At 41.2% G+C, this 24,944-nt stretch overlaps 2 protein-coding genes across 2 annotated transcripts; one reads left to right on the plus strand and one right to left on the minus strand.

The window, feature by feature from the left end:
- The first annotated feature begins 6,139 nt into the window (after positions 1 to 6,139).
- Positions 6,140 to 20,292, plus strand: LOC115151600 (sterile alpha motif domain-containing protein 9). The gene is made up of 4 exons (XM_029695665.1): positions 6,140 to 6,209; positions 11,219 to 11,936; positions 12,187 to 12,460; positions 12,659 to 20,292. Exons 2-4 carry the CDS (start codon positions 11,235 to 11,237, stop codon positions 16,264 to 16,266), a joined length of 4,584 nt encoding a protein of 1,527 aa, XP_029551525.1. The 5' UTR covers positions 6,140 to 6,209; positions 11,219 to 11,234; the 3' UTR covers positions 16,267 to 20,292.
- A 1,056-nt stretch (positions 20,293 to 21,348) lies between these two features.
- LOC115151601 (zinc finger protein 287) lies at positions 21,349 to 24,372 on the minus strand. The gene is made up of 4 exons (XM_029695666.1): positions 23,911 to 24,372; positions 23,634 to 23,758; positions 22,806 to 22,908; positions 21,349 to 22,628 (listed from the first exon to the last, which is right to left on the minus strand). Exons 1-4 carry the CDS (start codon positions 24,182 to 24,184, stop codon positions 21,655 to 21,657), a joined length of 1,476 nt encoding a protein of 491 aa, XP_029551526.1. The 5' UTR covers positions 24,185 to 24,372; the 3' UTR covers positions 21,349 to 21,654.
- Positions 24,373 to 24,944: the final 572 nt, after the last annotated feature.

Below are 24,944 nucleotides of genomic sequence, written 5' to 3' on the forward strand. Positions count from 1 at the left end.
TTGTTTGGATTTAAAACTACCAACAGTTATCAGCCAGACTAGCTAGCCCTATGATATGTTAATAGACATTTTGTAACTGTTCTTTGTCCAACAGGAGAAAATTGAGTTTCTGCAGTATTTTCTTAAGTATCCTCGCTCTCTTTCTGCCCAATTTTCTGTCTTCTCTTTCTTAACACTCTCAAAAAACTTTTATATTTTTAATCTCCTGTTTTCGGCACCATTAAAAACAGAGCCTGAGTACACGAAAAGCACTCTCCAAATGAAGTTATTACTATCAACAAATGCAGTACTTGCAATGATTGATATTTGTGGTTGTTATTATCTAATTTAGTGAATGTACTGATTGTAAATCACTCTGTATAAGAGTGTCAGCCAAATGACATAACGTTATCGATTATCGATATTGTTCCGGTTATTGCACTCTGGGTCTGCGTCAATCCGGGGGTATGGAGGCTCAGGGTTTTCAGAGTGGAGGGCTGGGGGGGCACAGCAGGTATGAGGGACACTGGGGGCACAGCAGGTATTAGGGATACTGGGGGCACAGCAGGTATGAGGGACACTGGGGGCACAGCAGGTATGAGGGACTGAGATTTACTGTCAGGGCCCAGGTCTGGCAGAATCTGTGCATAATATCTAGGTGCTGCTGTAGGCCCTCCTTGGTTGGTGACAGAAGCACCAGATCATCAGCAAACAGTAGACATTTGACTTCAGATTCTAGTAGGGTGAGGCCGGGTGCTGCAGACTTTTCTAGTGCCCGGGCCAATTTGTTGATATATATGTTGAAGAGGGTGGAGCTTAAGCTGCATCCCTGTCTCACCCCACGGCCCTGTGGGAAGAAATGTGTGTGTTTTTTGCCTATTTTAACCGCACACTTGTTTGTGTTCATGGTTTTTTGAAATCAACAAAGCATGAGAAGACTTTGTCTTTGTTTATTTGTTTGTCAATTAGGGTGTGCAGGGTGAATACGTGGTCTGTTGTACGGTAATTTGGTAAAAAGCCAATTTGACATTTGCTCAGTACATTGTTTTCACTGAGGAAATGTACGAGTCTGCTGTTAATGATAATGCAGAGGATTTTCCCAAGGTTGCTGTTGACGCATATCCCACGGTAGTTATTGGGGTTAAGTTTGTCTCCACTTTTGTGGATTGGGGTGATCAGTCCTTGGTTCCAAATATTGGGGAAGATGCCAGAGCTAAGGATGATGTTCAAGAGTTTTAGTATAGCCAATTGAAATTTGTTTTCCAATTTTCCCAGAAGTGGTTAGAGTTTATGGATTCTTCCATTACATTGAGCTGATTTCTGACGTGCTGTTCCTTCTTTTTCCGTAGTGTATTTCTGTATTGTTTTAGTGATTCACCATAGTGAAGACGTAGACTCAGGTTTTCCGGGTCTCTATGTTTTTGGTTGGACAGGTTTCTCAATTTCTTTCTTCGATTTTTGCATTCTTTATCAAACCATTTGTCATTGTTGTTCATTTTCTTCGGTTTTCTATTTGAGATTTTTAGATTTGATAGGGAAGCTGAGAGGTCAAATATACTGTTAACATTTTCTACTGCCAAGTTCACACCTTCACTATTACAGTGGAACGTTTTACCCAGGAAGTTGTCTAAAAGGGATTGAATTTGTTGTTGCCTAATTGTTTTTTGGTAGGTTTCCAAACTGCATTCCTTCCATCTATAGCATTTCTTAATGTTACTCAGTTCCTTTGGCTTTGATGCCTCATGATTGAGTATTGCTCTGTTCAAGTAGACTGTGATTTTGCTGTGGTCTGATAGGGGTGTCAGTGGGCTGACTGTGAACGCTCTGAGAGACTCTGGGTTGAGGTCAGTGATAAAGTAGTCTACAGTACTACTGCCAAGAGATGAGCTATAGGTGTACCTACCATAGGAGTCCCATCAAAGCCTACCATTGACTATGTATATACCCAGCGTGCGACAGAGCTGCAGGAGTTGTGACCCATTTTGTTGGTTATGTTGTCATAGTTGTGTCTAGGTGGGCATATGGGGGAGGGAATGCTGTAACCTCCAGGCAGGTGTTTGTCCCCCTGTGTGCTGAGTGTGTCAGGTTCTTGTCCATTTCTGGCATTTAGGTCGCCACAGACTAGTACATGTCCCTGGGCCCGGAAATGATTGATTTCCCCCTCCAGGATGGAGAAGCTGTCTTCATTAAAGTATGGGGATTCTAGTGGGGGGATATAGGTAGCACACAGGAGGACATTTTTCTCTGTTGAGATCATTTTCTTTTGAATTTCTAGCCAAATGTAAAATGTTCCTGTTTTGATAGTTAGGTCTGCTCTATACCAAATTAGCATACCCCCTGAGTCCCTTCCCTGTTTCACACCTGATAGTTTGGTGGATGGGACTACCAGTTCTCTGTAACCTAGAGGGCAAGCAGTGGGTCCGTCTCTCTCTCTCTGTCTTGCTCCGTGTCTGTGTCTCTCTCTCGCTCTCTCTCTGCCTCGCTCTGTGTCTATCTCTCTCTGTCTCTGTCTCTGTGTTTCTGTCTCTCTCTTTCTGTCTCTCGGTCTCTCTCTGTCTCTCTATCTGTGTCTCTCTCTGTGTCTCTCTGTCTCTCTCTCTGTCTCTCTCTGTCTCTCTGTGTCTCTCTCTCTGTCTCTCTTTCTCTCTGTCTCTCTCTGTGTGTGTCTCTCTCTCTCTCTGTCTGTCTTTCTCTCTGTGTCTCTCTCTGTGTCTCTTGCTCTCTGTGTCTCTTGCTCTCTGTGTGTCTCTCTCTCTCTGTGTCTCTCTCTCTGTCTCTCTCTGTATCTCTGTCTCTCTCTCTCTGTCTCTCTCTCTCTGTGTCTCTGTGTCTCTCTGTGTCTCTCTGTGTCTCTCTGTGTCTGTCTCTCTCTCGCTCTCTCTCTGTCTCTCTGTCTCTCTCTGTGCCTGTGTCTTCTCTGCCTCTCTCTCTGTGTGTGTGTGTGTGTGTGTGTGTGTGTGTGTGTGTGTGTGTGTGTGTGTGTGTGTGTGTGTGTGTGTGTGTGTGTGTGTGTGTCAAATATCATTGGCAGTAGCAGGCACTAGTACTAATAATTGCATTCACCCCTAGTCAGCTACACCAAAGCACTGTTAAGGAAACAAAATTGGCCGAGGGCTCATCAATTTGTCCTTTTGTTCTCCCCAGTCCCTGATTGATTTAATATTAGGAACCATCTTTGCTGTGAATGGTAGTTGTAAAGACTCAGGGTTTGGCTGGCAGGAGGGCAGACAGAGAGGGTGGAAAAGAGGACACAGATTCAATCATGTCATATCTTCATTATTTTTATTTTGACTTTTTCATATCACAGACACACCTCATCGCTAACATGGAAAAAGGATTGTGTGTATTTTAACAATGGACATCAGGGTTAACATTTCACATGTTCATACTGTCAGATTTAGTTGATAATAAAAATGAAGTGTTTGTCATAATGGTAAGATGAGGAGCCTGATACATGGTCAGTATGTTATCATAATGGTAAGATGAGCCTGATACATGGTCAGTATGTTGTCATAATGGTAAGATGAGGAGCCTGATACATGGTCAGTATGTTGTCATAATGGTTAGATGAGGAGCCTGATACATGGTCAGTACGTTATCATAATGGTAAGATAAGGAGCCTGATACATGGTCAGTATGTTATCATAATGGTAAGATGAGGAGCTTGATACATGGTCAGTATGTTATCATAATGGTAAGATAAGGAGCCTGATACATGGTCAGTATGTTATCATAATGGTAAGATGAGGAGCCTGATACATGGTCAGTATGTTATCATAATGGTAAGATAAGGAGCCTGATACATGGTCAGTATGTTATCATAATGGTAAGATGAGGAGCCTGATACATGGTCAGTATGTTGTCATAATGGTAAGATGAGGAGCCTGGTACATGGTCAGTATGTTATCATAATGGTAAGATGAGGAGCCTGATACATGGTCAGTATGTTATCATAATGGTAAGATGAGGAGCCTGATACATGGTCAGTATGTTATCATAATGGTAAGATAAGGAGCCTGATACATGGTCAGTACGTTATCATAATGGTAAGATGAGGAGCCTGATACATGGTCAGCATGTTATCATAATGGTAAGATAAGGAGCCTGATACTTGGTCAGTATGTTATCATAATGTAACGCCCTGGCCATAGAGAGGGTTTTTTGTTCTCTATTTTTGGTTAGGCCAGGGTGTGACATGGGTGGGCGTTCTAGGTTTATTTTTCTATGTTGGTGGTTTTCTTTGTTTCAGCCGTGTATGGCTCTCAATCAGGAACAGGTGTAGATCGTTGTTGCTGATTGGGAGTCATACATAGGCAGCCTGTTTTTCCTTTGGGGTTTGTGGGTGAATGTTTTCTGTTTAGAGTTTGTTCCTGACAGAACTGTTGCTGGTCGTTCTTTTGGTTTCTTTTTTGTATAGTGTTCATTCGGTCATTAAAACCTTTCAAGATGAACACATCCTCCGCTGCACCTTGGTCTCATTTCAACGACAGCCGTTACACATAATGGTAAGATAAGGAGCCTGATACATGGTCAGTATGTTATCATAATGATAAGATAAGGAGCCTGATACATGGTCAGTATATTATCATAATGGTAAGATAAGGAGCCTGATACATGGTCAGTATGTGACAGTTTCTGATTTGTTTCCAAGGTATTGTTTCAGCTTTGATTCTGTTGTAGAGAGGCTAAAGGGAAAACTGTAGGCATAACATTTAATAACTGCTGTCACGGTTGTCGTCGGTGAATGAGGACCAAAATGCAGCAGGTACGTGTATGCTCATTTCGACTTTTATTAACTACAAAAAATGAACACTCCAAAACAAACAAACCACGAAAACGAATGAACAACAAACAGTCTGGCAAAGCCTAGGGCTGAACACAGTACAATCACCCACAAATTCCAAACACAAACACACCCTACTATATGAGACTCTCAATCAAAGGCAGATAGACAACACCTGCCTTCAACTGAGAGTCCCAACCCCAATTAACCAAACATAGACATACATTCACTAGACTCCCCATAGAAATACCTAAACATAAACCAACACCTGGAATTACTAAAACAAACACCCTTTTAACAAAACACACCACCCTGAACCACATAAAACAAATACCCTCTGTCACGCCCTGACCAAACTACAAAACAATTAACCTTATATACTGGCCAGGACGTGACAACTGCCTTTTAAAACTACTGGACGACTGGGATGTTTCCATCTCTAGCCTGCGGTCATCTTTAAATGTCATTATTAAAAGTGAATGTAGGATATTGCATTTGTTTTTGGTCTTCTCTTCAATATAATACATTGTTGAAGACCTATTTTAAATACCCATTTACAGGTGGGTGCTAAAACATTGTTGGTAGATGAGGTTAGTTATCCAGGTCATGTCACATCCTGACCAGTAAAGGGGTCATTTTGTTATTGTAGTTGGTCAGGACGTGGCAGGGGTGTGTTTGTTTTGTTTTTTTGGGGGTTATGTTATATGTTAATATATTTCTATGTTTGTTCTAGTTCTTCTATTTCTATGTTTAGTTTATTGGGTTGACCTTCAATTGGAGGCAGCTGTTCCTCGTTGCCTCTAATTGAAGGTCCTATTTAGTAGGGGTGTTTTTCCATGGGTTTTGTGGGTAGTTGTTCCGTGTGTAGCCTTACAGGACTGTTTTTCGTCGTTGTTTTTGTGTAAGTGTTTTGTTTTTTTTCTTCTAATAAAAGAAGATGAGTATTTATATACCCGCTGCGTTTTGGTCCACCTTTTACGACGCATCTGACAGGTCAAGAGCTTTGAGATCTTGTGAAAATGACTATAATTCTAATGCATTATTATTATCTGTTTATTTGGCTGTTGCACCTTGGGGAGAATGCTTTAAGTAATCACAGCTATTTAAATTATTGCTTAACACAACGGAGGAATGTATGCTAGGGCATACTTGCCATGTACTGTGTGTGAAATAGGCCTACCTGTAAATCACTAGGATTAATACCAATGTACCACACCCTAGTTTGTGACCTGCTTTTCGTGTTGCCGTTGTTACGAGTTGACTCATCTCAAACGTCTGCTTCCTATGAGGATGATCTATGCCCAAGTATGGTAAACAATAATTTGATTGGTTCAGTGATCAAACTCTGATCTAGACACAACAAAACGCCTTGTTTTAAGGAAGTAGCCTACAGACAAGAAAAGTAGAGGGGCAATGATGTGATGGAATCTCTATGCAGCTGGAATGGGTAAGGCATATTAGTTGCTTGACTTGGACTAAAATAGGTGCTGTTACTCATTTTGGGTGCTTGTACTGTTTATATGTAAGTGCAGGAGCTCCACAGGAGCTCAAACAGTAGAAAATCTGAGGTGCCGGTCTTGTGCCAAAAATCCTAATATGTTAACATTGCCAAAGCAAGTGAGGTAGATAATATACAAAAGTGAAATAAACAATACAAATTAACAGTAAACATTACTCTCACAGAAGTTTCAAAAGAATGAAGACATTACAAATGTCATATGTATATATACAGTGTTGTAACGATGTACAAAAGGGAAAATAAATAATCATAAATATGGGTGGTATTTACAATGGTGTTTGTTCTTGTAAAGGGATTTGTTTGAATGTAATGATTAAATAATTCTACCCTGAAACTTAACTAATAGGGATATGGTCTATTTAGCATGTAGAATGAGTAACTAAAGGATTAAGCATAAGTCTAACAAGGTTGGACTGGGATAAGAGAGGAATGTGTGTTTAAGTAAACACCAATAACAGTTGACCTGACCTAGCTTGAACTCTGAGGGTTTATGATATGAGAGGGAGGACCCCTCAAGGTTTCCCTAATCTCAGAGGAATGAAACTGTCTGCTGGGTAATGATCTACAGTGTTAAGAGATCTGGGGCCTTAGTGTGTGTGTGTGTGTGTGTGTGGGTGTGTGTGTAAGTAAGGAGTGAACAATAAAAATGATGTCTCTGTACAATGGACTTCAGAACGTTCTCGTGAATAAACATTCTGCCTCTTGTAAGCTGGGACTCTGTCTGCGACTTACTTGCTCGTTGAGATTTCTGCTTTTCCCTCCGTTGTCAGTTTAGCCTACATTTCACTGATCTTAGTAGCAGAAATATATCTTTATTTGTGTCCTTCAAGGCAGCTGTCAGTGATCACGTTAGGTTTCGTTTCATTTTATTTTTTATGGCGGTTTGATCATGGGGGAGGCACTAGTAATGTCTGCAGTTTTCAGTTTGGCTATTTGTTTAAAGTGTATTCGTCTATAAATAAGCTAAGTTTGTTCTATAGAAAGTATTTGACTCTAGTGACAAAATTAAGGAAATTAGAAGAGGTGAGGATTTCGGCAGGGCCATTTTCTTGCCTCCGAAATCCCCCCCCCCCTTCTAATTTCCTTAAATTTGTGGCTAGTCAAATACTTTCTGCAGCACCCATCAGAGTCAAATATTTTCTATAGAACATACTTCATGTCAGGATCGGCAACCAAAATGAATAATGAATCTATGTGTTATATTAAACAGAGGGAGTAAAATGTAGGCAAGCAATAAACATTTCAGAACAACTACTAGTCCAATAAGACATAGGAGAGATGACGAATTTTGTCAAAGAGATTTATTTATAGACTAATACAGTTGAAACAAATAGAAAATCTGTAGACAGTAGGGGAGAGCGAGGTACGTTGTCAAACTGTTCATACCTACAACACTATCTCACTAGGCGCTATCTAAAAAATCATATAGCTACTTTGCATGACTACATATTCTATGGTCAACTTGGTCAAGGTCACTCTAATCTGAGGTGAGCACAAGTTTCTTATTTTTCCCTTCAAAAGTAAAAAATTGGCACTTGACATTTTATGCAATAAAACTTTGTTAGGTATGAATGTTTAAAATTATTATTTTACACTGATTGGAGGAGACAATGTGTATTTTGAGACTTTAGCTGCAGTACTATGTTGAGCTTGAGATTTAGTCAACATTAGCACGTCAGTTTGGGCAAGTCTTCACATGTGACAACTTGTCCCAGTATACATAGACACACAGAACAATAATGGTATTAAATATTACTGTAAATGGATTATTATATATACGTTTAGAGTAGCAGACATATCCCTGAACTACACAAGACAGGCTCTGACTCGGTATTGTCAAAAGGCTACCAGAGAAGAAGTTGAGCCAGACAGCCATGCTAACCACTGGTTGGCTATACAAAGCCACGGCAGGTTTTTTTCACCTGATTTGGAGATGCAGCTTGTTCAGTATATTACTAGGTCAGCTGACATATATTTACAGGCTTCTTAAAGCGGCCCCCAACGCTCTCGCTGAGAAAGCCAGAGGCAACTAGCCTTTTCTTCGACAGTGTAGCAGAAGTGCTACAGAGATATCAATTTGGACCAGGAGACACATGTAAAGTCGATGAAACTGGGGTGACCACTGTACATAAACCTGACAAGCATTTCGCTACACTCGCATTAACATCTGCTAACCATGTGTATGTGACACATAACATTTGATTTGATCTGACCAAGTGGTGAGCAGACGTGGATTCAAACAAGTACGGTCGGGCCAGCACAATTTCAGCCCTGCCAGGTCCCAGCACCAACCTGCCAGTCCCCAGAACCATTCCAGCCCTGCCTAGCACGAGCTCAGACACAGACCTGCCCAGTTCTTATGCTAGCACCAGCTTGCCATTGCTGACAGCGGACTACCAACTCCAGAGGACATCCGGCCATATCCAAAAGCTGGCCCCCGAAAACCAGCTTGCAAAGAAAGATTGCAAATTGCAAAACAGCAATTCTAACTGACACACCAGTGAAGCAGGCACTAGAAATGGAAAAGAATTAGACACAATCTAGCAAAAGGCTGTTTCCAAAGATAGGGAAGCAAGCCATTTTCAAACAGCCTTCCAAAGGAGACTTGGGTGACGTGTGTGAGATGCAACAAATGGGCCCATGATGCACCTCAGGCCAGGCAATTTATGTGTGCCAGAACTGTGACTCTGAAGATGAGTCAGATATGGATGGCAGGTTTATTTGAACAGTGAGAGACAGAATAACAACAAAGAAATCCAGAAAAACGCATGTCAAAAATGTTATAAATTGATTTGCGTTTTAATGAGGGAAATAAGTATTTGACCCCCTCTCAATCAGAAAGATTTCTGGCTCCCAGGTGTCTTTTATACAGGTAACGAGCTGAGATCAGGAGCACACTCTTAAAGGGAGTGTGTATATATATATATATATATATATATATATAAATCGTCCGATTAATCGGTAGCGGGGTTTTTGGTCCTCCAATACTCGGTATCGGCGGTGAAAAATCATAATCGGTCAACCTCTAGTACAGGCAGGCATAAGCGACTTATAATCTTATTAAATACTTTTTTCATTACATAGTTGAATGTGCTGACAACAAAATCACACAAAAATAATCAATGGAAATCCAATTTGTCAACCCATGGAGGTCTGGATTTGGAGTCACACTCAAAATTAAAGTGGAAAACCACACTACAGGCTGATCCAACTTTGATGTAATGTCCTTAAAACAAGTCAAAATGAGGCTCAGTAGTGTGTGTGGTCTCCACGTGCCTGTATGACCTCCCTACAACGCCTGGGCATGCTCCTGATGAGGTGGCGGATGGTCTCCTGAGGGATCTCCTCCCAGACCTGGACTAAAGCATCCGCCAACTCCTGGACAGTCTGTGGTGCAACGTGGCGTTGGTGGATGGAGCGAGACATGATGTCCCAGATGTGCTCAATTGGATTCAGGTCTGGGGAACGGGCGGGCCAGTCCATAGCATCAATGTCTTCCTCTTGCAGGAACTGCTGACACACTCCAGCCACATGAGGTCTAGCATTGTCTTGCATTAGGAGGAACCCAGGGCCAACCGCACCAGCATATGGTCTCACAAGTGGTCTGAGGATCTTATCTCGGTACCTAATGGCAGTCAGGCTACCTCTGGCGAGCACATGGAGGGCTGTGCGGCCCCCCAAAGAAATGCCACCCCACACCATGACTGACCCACCGCCAAACCGGTCATGCTGGAGGATGTTGCAGGCAGCAGAACGTTCTCCACAGCGTCTCCAGACTCTGTCACGTCTGTCACATGCTCAGTGTGAACCTGCTTTCATCTGTGAAGAGCACAGGGCGCCAGTGGCGAATTTGCCAATCTTGGTGTTCTCTAGCAAATGCCAAACGTCCTGCACGGTGTTGGGCTGTAAGCACAACCCCCACCTGCGGACGTTGGGCCCTCATACCACCCTCATGGAGTCTGTTTCTGACCGTTTGAGCAGACACATGCACATTTGTGGCCTGCTGGAGGTCATTTTGCAGGGCTCTGGCAGTGCTCCTCCTGCTCCTCCTTGCACAAAGGCGGAGGTAGCGGTCCTGCTGCTGGGTTGTTGCCCTCCTACGGCCTCCTCCACGTCTCCTGATGTACTGGCCTGTCTCCTGGTAGCGCCTCCATGCTCTGGACACTACGCTGACAGACACAGCAAACCTTCTTGCCACAGCTCGCATTGATGTGCCATCCTGGATGAGCTGCACTACCTGAGCCACATGTGTGGGTTGTAGACTCCGTCTCATGCTACCACTAGAGTGAAAGCACCGCCAGCATTCAAAAGTGACCAAAACATCAGCCAGGAAGCATAGGAACTGAGAAGTGGTCTGTGGTCTCCACCTGCAGAACCACTCCTTTATTGGGGGTGTCTTGCTTATTGCTTATAATTTCCACCTGTTGTCTATTCCATTTGCACAACAGCATGTGAAATGTATTGTCAATCAGTGTTGCTTCCTAAGTGGACAGTTTGATTTCACAGAAGTGTGATTGACTTGGAGTTACATTGTGTTGTTTAAGTGTTCCCTTTATTTTTTTGAGCAGTATATAACCTAACTCAGTAAAGTCATTGAAATTGTTGCATTTTATATTTTTGTTGAGTGTAGTTTCTCTACTGAAAAACTATCAAATGTACCTCTTATTATTGTCAGCCATCATTCACGTCCCCTTCCAGCTCTTTGGTCAAAAATCCAATTGAGAACGGTCAAGCCGTGATTGGTCCACAACCCTGACCAATTGCGTTTCAATGGGTATGAATAATTTCTGAAGGCACTATATATATTTTAAATATAGGCTACCTTAAATAACAAGGTTTTCATGAATTTGATTATATAATAAAGTATAGGCAAAAAAAATCCAAAGAAAGCTTACAGCTAAAACTCAACAATATGGTTTCTCTCTTCTCTATTTCAGTAATATTTGATTCACAATGAGCCATTCAATGGAGTCTGCAACTCAGATCAAAAAGTGGACAAAGGAAGAAGTTCATCAGTGGTTGACGACGCAGGTTAACATTCACCACATATATGCAAACAAGTTGCTAGAAGAGGAGGTATCAGGGGAAGACCTAGAATACTTCCAAAAGACGGATCTTCTGGATCTGAACATAAAACATGGTCCGGCTGTTAGAATTGTGTCTATGCTTGAGGATTTGAAGAGTGGATTACAGCATAAATCCCAATTTCCTGCATACATCAAGAAATGGACACAAGAACAAGTTTGTCAGTGGTTAAGGGAAGAGGCGAAGGTATACCACCAATATCTAGAGCGGATTGTGGAAGAGGAAGTGTCAGGCGATTGCCTGTTTTGCTTCAAAAAGAATGATCTTGTGGAACTAGGCATTAAACATGGTCCTGCTGTTAAAATAATTGGCATGCTAGAAAAGTTAAACAATGGACCAGAGCCTATATTACAACCCCCCACACACATCAACGTTGACCAAAGAAATCTACCAAAGAAAACTGAGAAGCAAGTAGAACTATGTCAAGCTCTACTAGTTCAGACCGTATCCCCCATGAAGAGAGAACCAAGCACAGAAGAGCTCAAAATAGTGGAACCATCAGGGAAAACGGTTACACGAAAAAAAGAACCAAAACCACAGGCCATGGTTGCAGAAATGTTACCGTCCAAGGTAAGGGTTGTGTAGCATCTTGTTTATTTAATGAGGTATGCTTCACACACACACACACACACACACACACACACACACACACACACACACACACACACACAACATACTGTAAGTCCTTGCTTAGTAAAGCAGGTTATATTTGCAAATTAAACACAACAATACAGGTGTGTGGCGGCAAACTATTACCATTTTGATTGACTTCTTGGCCCCAAAAAAACAATTTCAAACTAACCCTATTTCATTCTCACAGATCTCAAGCACGCCAAGTTCACTTACCTTGCTCCAGAATACCCTTGACGACTTACAGCAGGATGAGTTTAAACGCTTTAAGTCTTCTCTGAAAGACCTAAAACTGAACGGATATAGACCGATTGCACGGAGTCACTTGGAAGACAGCAAGACCCGCACAGACGTAGCAGACTCGATGACAAAGCACTATGAGGAAGAGGCATTAAATGTCACTCTTCAGATTCTAGGGAGAATTGGACACAATGAACTGGCTACCCGTCTGAAAAGGGATATGGGTAAGTGAAACAATATTGCATTCAGTCAAATGAGTCTTTCAATCTCAATCCCAGCCAATTAACATTGGACCTGTATTAATACATTATAACTGTTTTTAGGTTAAAAAGTCATAATTGTCAGTTTGTCACAAACAAGACCATCAGTAATATTTGTTAGGATCACCAGTAATTGATTTAGTTTTGAAATTATTTCTTCAGGTCCACAAATGATGACTGCACAGGACCCCAAAAAAGATTTGAGGAGAGAGACCAATCAGGGTGATAAATTGAAAAACTTGTTAACTTGTGGAGGAAATATGATGGACTACTATGATCGATTCGTTATTGTTGTGAACAAGTGTCACAGTGAGCAAATAGAACATCTACAGTTTCTGAGCAAGTTGAAATTGTTCTGTGTACTGGACTTTGATCCTGACTCTGCAGCTCCTGGTGGCGTATGCAGTTCATACAGAGAATCAAGAGTGGCAAATCTCCATCTCCCAGCCCAATTCCAAGGCGAACCAAATGTTGTGATAAAAAATCTCAACCTGTATAAGCAGACCAGCTGGGTGTTTTGTAATGGGAGGCATGACCTTGACAGGGAATCGGATAGACAGCTGGACTACAAAGACTGGTTCAGGGGAAAACGCAGAGAGATAGAGCATATGGTTTCATTCATTTGCAAACCTGAAGTTCTTCCAAATGGAAGAACTCTTGTCATATTTCTTCTACTGTCACCTGTAACTGATAGAGATCCTGTCTTTGATACTTTCCTGGCATTCTACTCACATGCTGAGGAAAGCATTGTGAGTATTTGTGAATCTAGGAGCACATTTGAGAAATGGAAAGACTTGATACAGGAGAAATGTGAGTCTGACATCACCAGGCAATCAATATTTGAATTAACACTCGGTGAAGTCAATGGTACTATAATGTCACTTGGGCCACACAATCAGCCATCAGGAAGACTCCTTCCATCTTCTGACTCCAGCACTGTTGTTCTCCAACAAAAGGATGAAGACCGCATGACAGCTCTAGACATTTTGTGTCAGAATGAATGTGAAAAAGTCTATGATGAAAATTGCAAAGAGTTTCAAGACTTCAAAATTAAAGTTGAAGAGGAATTCTACAGAGGGGGTAAAGTCAACTGGTGGAACTTCTATTTTTGTGAGAAACCCAAAGCAAAGCCTTTCATTAGAAGAGACAAATATGACAACCTGAAAAAGATTGTGAAATATCAAGAGCCCAAAGCCACATGTGTTTTGCTGAATTTGTTTCACCACCCAGGTTGCGGAGGCACCACCTTAGCCATGCATGTTATGTGGGATTTACGTAAAGAGTTCAGATGTGCTGTGTTGAAGGACAATACATTACCAAAAGCTGAAGTTGCTTTTCAAGTCAAAAACCTAATGAGGCTCGGGAGCCAGAAATCCACACCAGTTCTGCTGTTAGTAGACGACTCAAAGGAAACAGAGAACACACAAGCTCTCCAGAACTGCATTCGCCAAGCTTTTGAAGAGGAAAACACAAGCAGAACTGTAGAAGATTCATCAAACTCAAAAGTCATAATTGTGAGTTGTGTTCGTTGCCATAACCCTGAGGACCAGTTCAAACACTGCTCAACAAACCGACTGCAGATAACTGCTAAACTGACCAAAAAGGAACAAGATGATTTTGAGGAAAAACTGGTGGAACTTAAAGAAAGTCATGAAAAACCTGAAAACTTCTACAGTTTTATGATCATGAAGAGTAACTTTGACAAGAAGTACATAGCTGATGTTGTGAGCAACACTCTGAAGGACTTGGACATGAGCACAAAGAAAGCTCAACTCCTTGCCTTCTTAGCACTGTTGAACTCATATGATGCAGAATCAGACATATCTATGTCTCTCTGTGAGGAATTCTTGGGGTTGAAAAGTTTGCGAATGGCTTACTGGGGTGAAGATCGTGTACTTGACAGAATGGAGCCTTACTCCAATTTGCTAAAACAATTAAATGTTGAGGAACGTGGAGGATACAAAGCAATTCGAATCCTTCATCATGATATAGCCTCTGCATGTCTTGAAGAGTTGGACAGACGCTACAACATTAAACGGAGTGAAATAACCTTGGACATGCTGCACTGTGATATATTGTTCAAACCCTGTGTAGTAAAAGACACCCTCATGCTAACAATTCAACGTGTGCTAGTTGAAAGGCAGCGCAAAAAAGTTGGGGCGACTAATTTTTCTCCATTGATAGAAAAAATTCACAGTCAAGAGGGAGGACAAACCATCCGAGACATCTTTGTGAAAGCATCTTCCCGGTTTGTTACAAGGGCATCTATTCCTCAAGCTCTTGCAAGGTATCTCTACCTCTATGAGCAAGATTTTCCCCAAGCACTCATTTGGGCAGTAAAGGCCATGGGCGTCAAAGAAAACTCATACACAGCTGATACAGTTGGACAGGTTTACAAAAGTAATCTTAAACATAATATTCAGAGTGAAAAGCTAAAGACTCCACTCAAGCCAGAGGACTTTGAGACTAATCTAAAGATAGCACAAAAAGCCTCAAAGGCCTTTCAAATGGCTCAAAAGCTGGCCATGAAGAATGAAACGGAAGAGCAAACTGATGAAAATCTCACAAAAACACCCTACAACACCTCTGGTTATGTGGGAGAGATGGAAACTACACTGACAGTCTTTGAAATGATAAGCAACCTGCCATTCTTTGAAGGTACTGATAAAGTGAAAAGGATGTACATGCAGAGCTTTCTGAAAGGAACATTACCCATCAAACATGTGCCTAAAGAAGATAACGAAATCAACAGTAGATATGTTGATATTATCAAAGAACATACACAATTTCTCATTGCTTTGAAACCTAAGGTCAAGGAAGTTTTTGAATTCTTCAATGGTTACTTCACATACATAAAAGGCAACAATACAGGAGAGCTTGAATCATTGAATCAGAAGAAAATCTCAGATCATTTCACCAGATACATAACACTGGTCTGCTCTTCCCCAGCGGAAATATTTAAAGAACGAGCGGACAAACCTGAACTCAGATTAAACGTGGATATTGAAGAGCGTAGGATGTTTCTGGAGGAAAAGAATGCAGACACCTTTGCAGGGATACTTGCAAAGTTGCATCAAAAGATAGACAAGACTGCAGAGGAAGTGGAAAAAATCACAGAATGCTACACATTCCTGCGCCAGAATTCTGTGCAAAATAGAAAAGTTGAAACAAATTTCATCTTGGTAAATATAATTCTCCACACACTGAAGCCAAGATCTAAACACGTGAAGAGACACAATGAACTCAGTGATATTCTTATGAAAACATTGCAAGACATAGGAATGCAACATCCCTTCCCAGAGCCATACTATCTGGCTTTGTTGTTGCTTTGGCCAAGTTCAAATGCAGAAGACACCAATATAAGGGCATATGTGAACTCACTTGGGAAGTCATCCCACAGGCAAATGTCTTATTTGTTGAGAAAGAGCAGCACCATTGCTCACTTCTACTTGGGTCCAAATAAAGGATTACAAAGACTTGTAACTAAACCCAAACTTGATGAGTGTTTTGCACGCCTATCACGTGCTGATTTGGCCCAACTTTGGCGGAGTGGAGGCATTTTTAAGGAGAGGGAAATCGTTGACCGTCTCTATAGGGTCAATGGAACCGTTGAGCAATCAGAACTTTATGCCAATTATGGCAAACTCAAAATCCCAGTGCGGCCAGCCTATCTGGGTGGAATAAGAAGTGGTTACAGTACAGAAAAGGTGTCCTTCTTCTTAGGATTTGCCATAGATGGACCACTTGCATACGATATCAAGTATGAATAGGCTATGAGAAGCCCAAGTTATAAAAGCCTCAATGATGAACTGCATGCTTTGGTCCAAGAGTGTGGACAATGGGGGAAGTATAGATAAACCAGAACCTGACAATCGAAAACAAGACAACCATTTACAAAACACATGCTCTTAATGAAGGCATGGATAATCAAAGCTATGAAAGGAAACACAAATCTTCAGCCTAGTTTTTTTGACACACTGTCAAGAAACCCTCTGAAAGAAAACATATCAGACTCAGAAGATGTCCAAGCATATGGTGGAAAGCAGACCAGTGTCTACAGTCTACACACAGGCTGGATGACATCAGAGCGGTGACATGCAGCGACCGAGAGCCCCAAATGGTTATCAGCCACATCCGAAAGGCTGGCCTCAGAGAATGAAGTGGCTACTCTACTCGCTACAGGGATACCACACAGCGAGAGCACATCTATCGGAGCTGGATAGACTAGTGCTGTATCAAGACAGGATCGTCATTCCAGCTTCACAGGAAGAAGATGTTCTACAACAAATACACAAAGGTCACATGGGGCTGACAAAGTGCCAGAGAAAGACCCAAGATGTCAATGTGGTTGCCGGGCATCAGCGCCTACAAAGCAAGAAAAGTGACAATGCAAGTTCTGTACAGAGAATAAACCAACTCAAAAGACAGAACCACTTGTCACGACACCTTTATCTAAAGGATCTTTGGCAGAAGATCGCAGTTGACCTGTGTGAGCTTGAAGGCAACAAATACCTTGTAGCGGTGGACTACTTCTCCAGAGACAGACCATCTACCAACTACCACAAGCCTCAAAAGCATGGTTGTGAGATGGGGGATTCCTACAAAGCTCGTTAGCGACAACGCTACCCAGTTTGTCTGTACTGAGTTAGACAAGTTCAGAAAGAAGCATGGTTTCAGCCATATACCACCTCCAGCCTCTATTACCTGCAGGCAAATGACGCTGCAGAAAAAGCTGTTCAAACAGCTAAATGAATTCTCAAACAACCAGACCCACACATTGCTTTGATGTGCTACCGAGCCACACCTATCAGTGCAACAGGAGAAAACCAGAGCAACTCATGACAGGATGTCTGATCTGGATGACCATCCCCTCGCTGAAAAACTACAGCCAAAGCACATCAGCCACGAAAGTGTGAAAACCATAGAGACCAGAAAGTCAAACAAGCTTCTACAGCAGGAGGCATTCAGTGCGCCCCTTTTCTGAACTATACCCTTGACAGAGTGTAAGGGAACTAATCTTTGGGGCGGCAGGTAGCCTAGTGGTTAGAGAGTTGGGCCAGTAACTGAAAGGTTGCTAGATTGAATCCCCGAGCTGACAAGGTAAAAAAATCTGTCGTTCTGCCCCTGATCAAGGTAGTTAAACCACTGTTCCTAGGCTGTCATTGTAATTAACAATTTGTTCTTAACTGACTTGCCTTGTTAAATAAAGGTTAATTAAAAAAAATAAGAGTCAAGCTGGACGGAGAGAAGGGATGGAAAACGCCAGCAGTGGTCATTAGCAAATCTCCAGAGCCGAGATCCTATGTTGTTTAAACCGAACACGGCACCGTCGCTCATAGAAACAGGCGACACCTTCAGACTGTACCAGGGTCACCTACTCCAGGCAGACAGCACCAGAACAACAAAGGAGTCACCCAGTCTACCAGTGAGGACATCGAACAGGCCCTGCCTGTGAGCCAGCCATCTCCTACACCCTCACTCAGACCACCAACAAGCCAGTCACCCAGTCTACCAGTGAGGACATCGCACAGGCCCTGCCTGTGAACCAGCCATCTCCTACACCCTCACTCAGACCACCAACAAGCCAGTCACCCAGTCTACCAGTGAGGAGATCGCACAGGCCCTGCCTGTGAACCAGCCATCTCCTACACCCTCACTCAGACCACCAACAAGCCAGTCACCCAGTCTACCAGTGAGGACATCGCACAGGCCCTGCCTGTGAGCCAGCCATCTCCTACACCCTCACTCAGACCACCAACAAGCCAGTCACCCAGTCTACCAGTGAGGACATCACACAGGCCCTGCCTGTGAGCCAGCCATCTCCTACACCCTCACTCAGACCACCAACAAGCCAGTCACCCAGTCTACCAGTGAGGACATCGCACAGGCCCTGCCTGTGAACCAGCCATCTCCTACACCCTCACTCAGACCACCAACAAGCCAGTCACCCAGTCTACCAGTGAGGAGATCGCACAGGCCCTGCCTGTGAACCAGCCATCTCCTACACCCTCACTCTGACCACCAACAAGCCAGCCACCCAGTCTACCAGTGAGGACATCGCACAGGCCCTGCCTGTGAACCAGCCATCTCCTACACCCTCACTCAGACCACCAACAAGCCAGCCTCAGCACAACCGGTGAGAATGAGCTCCAAAGGTTGAGAGGTAAAACTACCCCTGAGGTTTAGAGACACTTGAGAAAATAACATTGAGACAAAATACTCTTTTAGTTCTGAAAAGAGCAAGAAAATACTTTGATTAAACAACTTAAAAGAATAGAGACAGCAGCTGTTGCAGGGCAGAATCATCCCTATGTTGCTGCGGACAAACGGCTGTCTACCGCAATGTCCTAGTTGACACAGTTATGACAATTGTTCATGTGAAGAGCAAAACAAAACAAGGGGGAAAAAATACATGCTACTCTGAAATACTAATTGTTTGTACTGAAACAGTCCACAATCGTGATTATTTGTACTAGCAAATGGAGAATGTTATTAACTTTTGATTTCTTTCAGAAACCGTAGTGATGCCTGATCTATCTGGGATATATTAGTTAGGCACAGCATCATTAACTGGGTGTTACTAACTAGCAGTGTATGCTAATATGACAAACCTAGCCATGAGTACTAGCAGATAGTAGCTCTGTGGACTGCATTTTAAGTTTCCTGCCTTATGAGTTATTACACCTAACTAAACTGGATTGCTGCCTGCATGGTCTCCATTAGGATACTTGTAGTATAGGCTACTTTTTTATGTTAAACAGCCACCAGATTACCATGAAGGAAGATGTTTTACTCTTCCAATCCTCTGGGTTATATTTGGTAGACACTGTGATTTAGTAATACTGTTCAATACTCCTCTCTTACTCATTGAGACAGGAATGAGAATGATGTGTTTTACTCAATGTGCATAGGTGCCAGCACCAAACAACAAGTTTTCTTACTGGGGAGAGTGACGACTAATGAGGTTACTGCCCGTGTTCGACCTCAGAACTGTATATACTTTGAGTCTCTAGTGTTTGGAGAAACATCCAGTGAGATTGGAAATGCTGATGCAATGAGAAGATTAAATGCTGATGCAATGAGGAGATTAAATAATATATATATATATATATATATATAGTCCTTTCAATCTGGATATTCAAGAATGTAAAATATCTGTGAAGTTAAAATTCTGCCATCCTAGGAGAAACTAGGGAAGTAACTGCTGGAATGACAAAAGACTGTCAAGACAAGACATTCTAAGTGTGCCTGGATAATTTCCAGAAATGCAGGAAAATACATGTGATGTCTAATAAGTAGATTTGAGAATGGAGAGTAATGAAGCATTGTGTGTGTGTATTGTGATTTTTGGCATATTAAGCCGAAAAAATGAATATGAAACGTTTTGTATCAAGGTGACACTTATCTTCATGTTGCAGCAGGACTGTGAATACAAAATCTATTGTAAATATCTCAATTTCACAGATATTGTACATGTTGTAAAATGGTGCTAATCAATGTAAATAACTGTAGGACCAATTCTACAATTATGTAATGAGCATATTGTATTATGAGAGAAACTCATATGAACAACAAGTACAGTGGTTCAGGTAGAGAGATATTCTGCAGATACAAAGGCCTGAAAATGTAAATATATTATACTGTATGTGTTATTCTTTAATATTGTTGAGTTACTTTCTTGTTTATTTTGATGGATTATAACAATTTCAATCTGAGTAAGTTATCCAATACATTCTCTATCTAAATGAAATAGCCCTGCTGATATTTCACATGCAATAAAACCCATAAAAGTCAAACGTTTGTCCCATTGACAATGCTTATTTTTAACTGTGCAAGCTCTGTATAATATTTAGAAATACTTAAGTATTGAGTACACATAAATGCAGAGGTATTTACAAATGATATATTGATAGTTCTATCACAGAGTCAGTCTGGCTGAAACCAGCTCTGAAGTCCAACTGACTTTTGTGTCCAATAGGAAAAACTACAGCATTTTAGATGATTGGCCACTCTTTAAGGGCCGCAAAATGACCAGCGACACTCCTCTGGGTGTAAACTCTGTGGTTTTGGAAACTAGAGTTGCTTCTGAGTAGAATGGACTCCCTTTTGCTGCGACACAACATACAAGCAATTATGTACTGTGCAATATGCATGTCCCACAATGAAAAATGCACTGGACATCGAGCAATACAAATGGGCTAAATAACAATGTGTTTAAAATGTGTTTTCTAAAGTTTATAATTATATGATTAATAATATTGTTATTACTATTAAGAGTAGCATTATGTTTTATTTGTATTACTGTTATTACCATAATCACGATCTAGTAATCACTACTTTTAATGCTGTTAACAATATTATCAATGCTATAATATGATTTGTGTTATAAAGGGGCAATCAGCAGTTGTTACATCCATTTTTGGACTTATAAAAAATATGTATTCATTGATTCTTGAAGAATTTAACTTATAAATGCTTCATGAGCTTTGTTCAACTGTCATACCCCATCAGAACCCAAAATATAAGCTTGTTTTACTCCAATGTTTGTAAACGTAGAAAATGTGAACAATATAGCCTCAAAACATGGTTCAAACTATAATTTTGATATCATGGATGGTCAGTCATCCATAGTTCTGTCTATGAATTTGAGAGTGGTTACATATGTATAACCTGAGTGCCGCATCCCTCAGGTTTTTACTGAATCAAGGACAGTCTGCTTTGTTATCGTTTCTACTGCTGATGGCCGCTTTTTCCTTTTTTTTAATATTGTTAAACAAAATTCTAAGTCTTACAAATTTCGACCATTTGTAAAAATATATATATTTTTAAATGTAAAAAAATTACCGTCTTCATTTGCAGGACTTTTATTTGCAGGGAAATTGCAGAGGTCACGGCCTTATTCTTCAAATTGTTTACTTCACAAAAACATACATTTTCAAGGGCAATTCTGAAAAAAGTTTATTGCACCTTTCATATATTGCTTGCAGCACTTTTAAAATATGAATATTAATGGAGGCACACATTAAAAATTATTTGTTTTATAATTCCATTCATTTTGTTACAAAACTAATCCTCAACTGTAAATGTCAAATAGCCCACAGACAAAACGAGTTCAGTCAAAAATGTTAAAATACAGAATTATTCATGACTAATCGTGTTCATGGTATACTCGGTGACATAACATCTCCAGCACTTGAGCAACCAGAATGGTTTCTCTCTAGGTGAATTCTAAGGTTGTCTTTTGCAGCAAACCTCTCCCCACACTGTATGCAGATGAAGGGTCTTTCTCCTGTGTGAACACTCTTGTGTCTGATCAGATTACTAGAGTCCGCAAACCGCTTTCCACACAGTGGGCAAACAAATGGTTTCTCTCCCGTGTGGACGTTCTGATGTTTCTTCAGATAACCAGCTTGGCCGAACCTCTTCCCACACTGAGAACAGCTGAAGGGTTTCTCTCCTGTGTGAACCCGCTGGTGAGACTGAAGATACTTTGGACAAGTGAAACTTTTTCTGCAGAAGCCACAAACAAACCGTTTTTCTCGCTTGCCAACCCTGTGCTGAATTGTATGTCCTGCCATGTAGCGTTGGACTATGCCCACCTTTGACCTTGCTGTGTTCTCTCTCATATTTTCTTGACTGTTAGAGAAAATATTTCCAAAGTTTTCACTAGCCTCGGAAGAGATGCTGTTTTGCGGATGCAAATCATTACTGCTGTCATTATCATAATAATTATCATTACTGCTAGATTGATATTTTTCTTCATAGGGTCCAGAATCAAGCATTGCAGCCTCTGGTTTCACATTGTGAGATTCAACAGCGAACAAAGTTTCCTCAGCCACGGAAGTCTGTCGTTGTTGCTTTGTGTGAGCTGTGACACGAGTGGGGCTCATTTCCGCAGCATAAGAGCAAGCTGGATCCTCAGAATCGGTTTCAGTGCTTCTTGGTGTCCACAAGCCTGAGTATCCCTGCCTCTGTACGTGGTGTGCAACGTTCATATGCTGAAGCTTCTGGAAAGTGCTCTCGCTTTCTTGGTCTGCGTTGATGTGAGAATCATAGTCCTCAAAGAGACTGTCGGTCTGAGTGTGCCCAATCACATCTCTTTTGTCTTCATCAGCACCTGATTCAACACTGCCTATAGAGAGGAAAAAAATTATTAAATATAACTGAACAGTGAATCGTAGTGTATAATTGCCTTTCCTTGAATTTTGGAGAAATCATTCTAAGATGGGGTTGGTATTTTCTAGCATAGATAATTCCATTCCATATGACTGGCATTTTACATTTTATTATAGGCTTCCATTCCACTTACTCTCCCCTTTTATCATTGGGTAATTCTGTAGGCTTATGGTGCCCTCCAGTCTTTCCTCTTTGATTTGGATGCACCCAGGCTTACGCATCTCCTTCACCATAGACTGTAAGGGAACCAGATTCATCCTTTCTTAAAAGTTTTCAATAATATGACGTCTCATAGATCATTATGTAACTATGGTCTGTATTGTTGTATGTATTGAATATACACTTTTTTATGACCAATGCCAGTAAAAACAAATGTCAATAACATATCAAGAAGATCATGTCACTCCAATTAAGTAAAGAAAGTAATAATGTAATAATCCATTGAGAAGAACTCCTAGACCTCCCATACTCAACTGGTGGACTGCGGACCGGACCCGTACCCAGAACGCGGTCAATTCGGACCGCGGGTTCCGCAAAAATTAAATACAAGGTTGGGGCTTCGACCCCTGGTATCATATAAACATACATAATAAATGGGAGAATGCGTAGAATTGCAGGAAATTCGCTTTAAAACAGTAACAAAAAAATCTCTGCCCCATGCAAAATGTGCAGAATTGTGTGAAATCTGCTTAAAAAAAAAATCTAAATTTTCTCTCCGCAAACAAGAGGGTGTGAACAGTTTGGGGTTACATGGGTTGCTAGGTGAGGATTTGTTACATTATCCAATCGGATCTTAACCAACTAGGAAATGTGTGTGACCGTACCTTCTCAAATAGTACTTGAGTATCCCTGTCCTAGACTATCATACCAGTACTGCATTTTCAACTAGGGTGCCTGAAACCGTAGTTAACATTCTCCTGTAAGAGATATTTGACATTTTGTCACATTATTAGTCATCTACCTTCATTACAGCACAAGACTGTTTTACAGAATCTTCATTTTCTTTGCTTGAATGCTCCTCATCGCTGCAAAGGTGGTTCAACTCTTTCCCCATGGGACTCTCGTTATATCGATTTTCACCAGTCTCTAAATACACAAAAATGAGTTATAAACGGACCTGGCACAACAGAAATGAGGAGAAAACACATGAAAACTATAGAATTGTCTACGGTGGCTAGTAAAATAGTGGTGGTATCAAAAACATTGGTTAAATCCCTGCAATTGTAAACAAAAGTTACCCAAGTTGAGGACTGGTCTCACTGGGAGGTTATTTCTGATGGAGCGCTCGTTAGCTAGGCCTACTGACTTCTTTCCATGTCCATGCGCATTACGCGTCTCCATTATCTGTAACCTCTCCCTCAAAACGTCATTTTCTTTTTGACTTCGAGATATTTCCAAGTGTAAAACGGCGTATCCATCGTCCACAAGTTCGCATATTTCTGACACGGCCGCGTTCATCAAGACCTCCATAATGGAGGTGAGCTGTGTGTGAAAAGGAACGGAAGACGACATTGTGTCCCACAAATGGACTAACAATCTTGTTATAGCAAGGTACCTCAAATTATTTTGTACCCTAATCTACACAGACACACGGCATTTGTCTATGAGTCAGTTGATGTTGTTAGAGGGTTAATAACGTTACAGTTGTAACAGAGACTCCAACCTACTGTAAACGAAGAAGCATTCCGGACTACAAGACTGCGTGAGAGTAATACGTCAATCACGTTTCCAAATTCTTAGCCAATGGAGTTGCTTGTTGGAAATCATTGCACACAATGCGCACGCGCCTGTCCAGCATGGACTACAGACATAAACCAGAGATGAAGGGGGTTATTCGAATCTTTACATAATCCATTTAGAAACCAATTAAAAATATAGTACATTTAGTCCCTACAATTGTCGGATATGTCTGAGTGTCATTAGAAATGTGAGAATAGAGGATATAGAGATATAGATAGAGGACACAGATACGAAGACAATTAATTAACGCCATTTATTTAACAAATCTTGGACACAAAAAAACGACACTGTTACAAAAAAGTATTTATTTTAAGTCAATAGAGAAACATTACAGTACTGTTCTATATATAATTATGTGGATGGACCTACACATAAACATAGCATTGGCCTACGTTTGAATCATTTTAACATGTTTTAAACTCAAAACCAAAGTACCCAATTTTCATATTTGAGTAAAAGTAAAGATACCTTAAAATAAAATGACTAAAGTAAAAGTAAAAGTCACCCAGTAAAATACTACTTGAGTAAAAGT

This window comes from Salmo trutta, chromosome 17 (genome assembly GCF_901001165.1).
Source record: "Salmo trutta chromosome 17, fSalTru1.1, whole genome shotgun sequence".
NCBI classification, from domain to species: Eukaryota; Metazoa; Chordata; class Actinopteri; order Salmoniformes; family Salmonidae; genus Salmo; species Salmo trutta.

Coding starts and splice junctions, on each gene's coding strand:
- LOC115151600 (XM_029695665.1), top strand. CDS start 11,235: ATGAGCCATTCAATGGAGTCTGCAACTCAGATCAAAAAGTGGACAAAG. Junction 11,937..12,186: donor CAGAAATGTTACCGTCCAAG/GTAAGGGTTGTG, acceptor TCATTCTCACAG/ATCTCAAGCACGCCAAGTTC. Junction 12,461..12,658: donor CCGTCTGAAAAGGGATATGG/GTAAGTGAAACA, acceptor TTATTTCTTCAG/GTCCACAAATGATGACTGCA.
- LOC115151601 (XM_029695666.1), bottom strand. CDS start 24,184: ATGTCGTCTTCCGTTCCTTTTCACACACAGCTCACCTCCATTATGGAG. Junction 22,909..23,633: donor AGTCTTGTGCTGTAATGAAG/GTAGATGACTAA, acceptor GTTCCCTTACAG/TCTATGGTGAAGGAGATGCG. Junction 22,629..22,805: donor CCCAATGATAAAAGGGGAGA/GTAAGTGGAATG, acceptor TCCTCTCTATAG/GCAGTGTTGAATCAGGTGCT.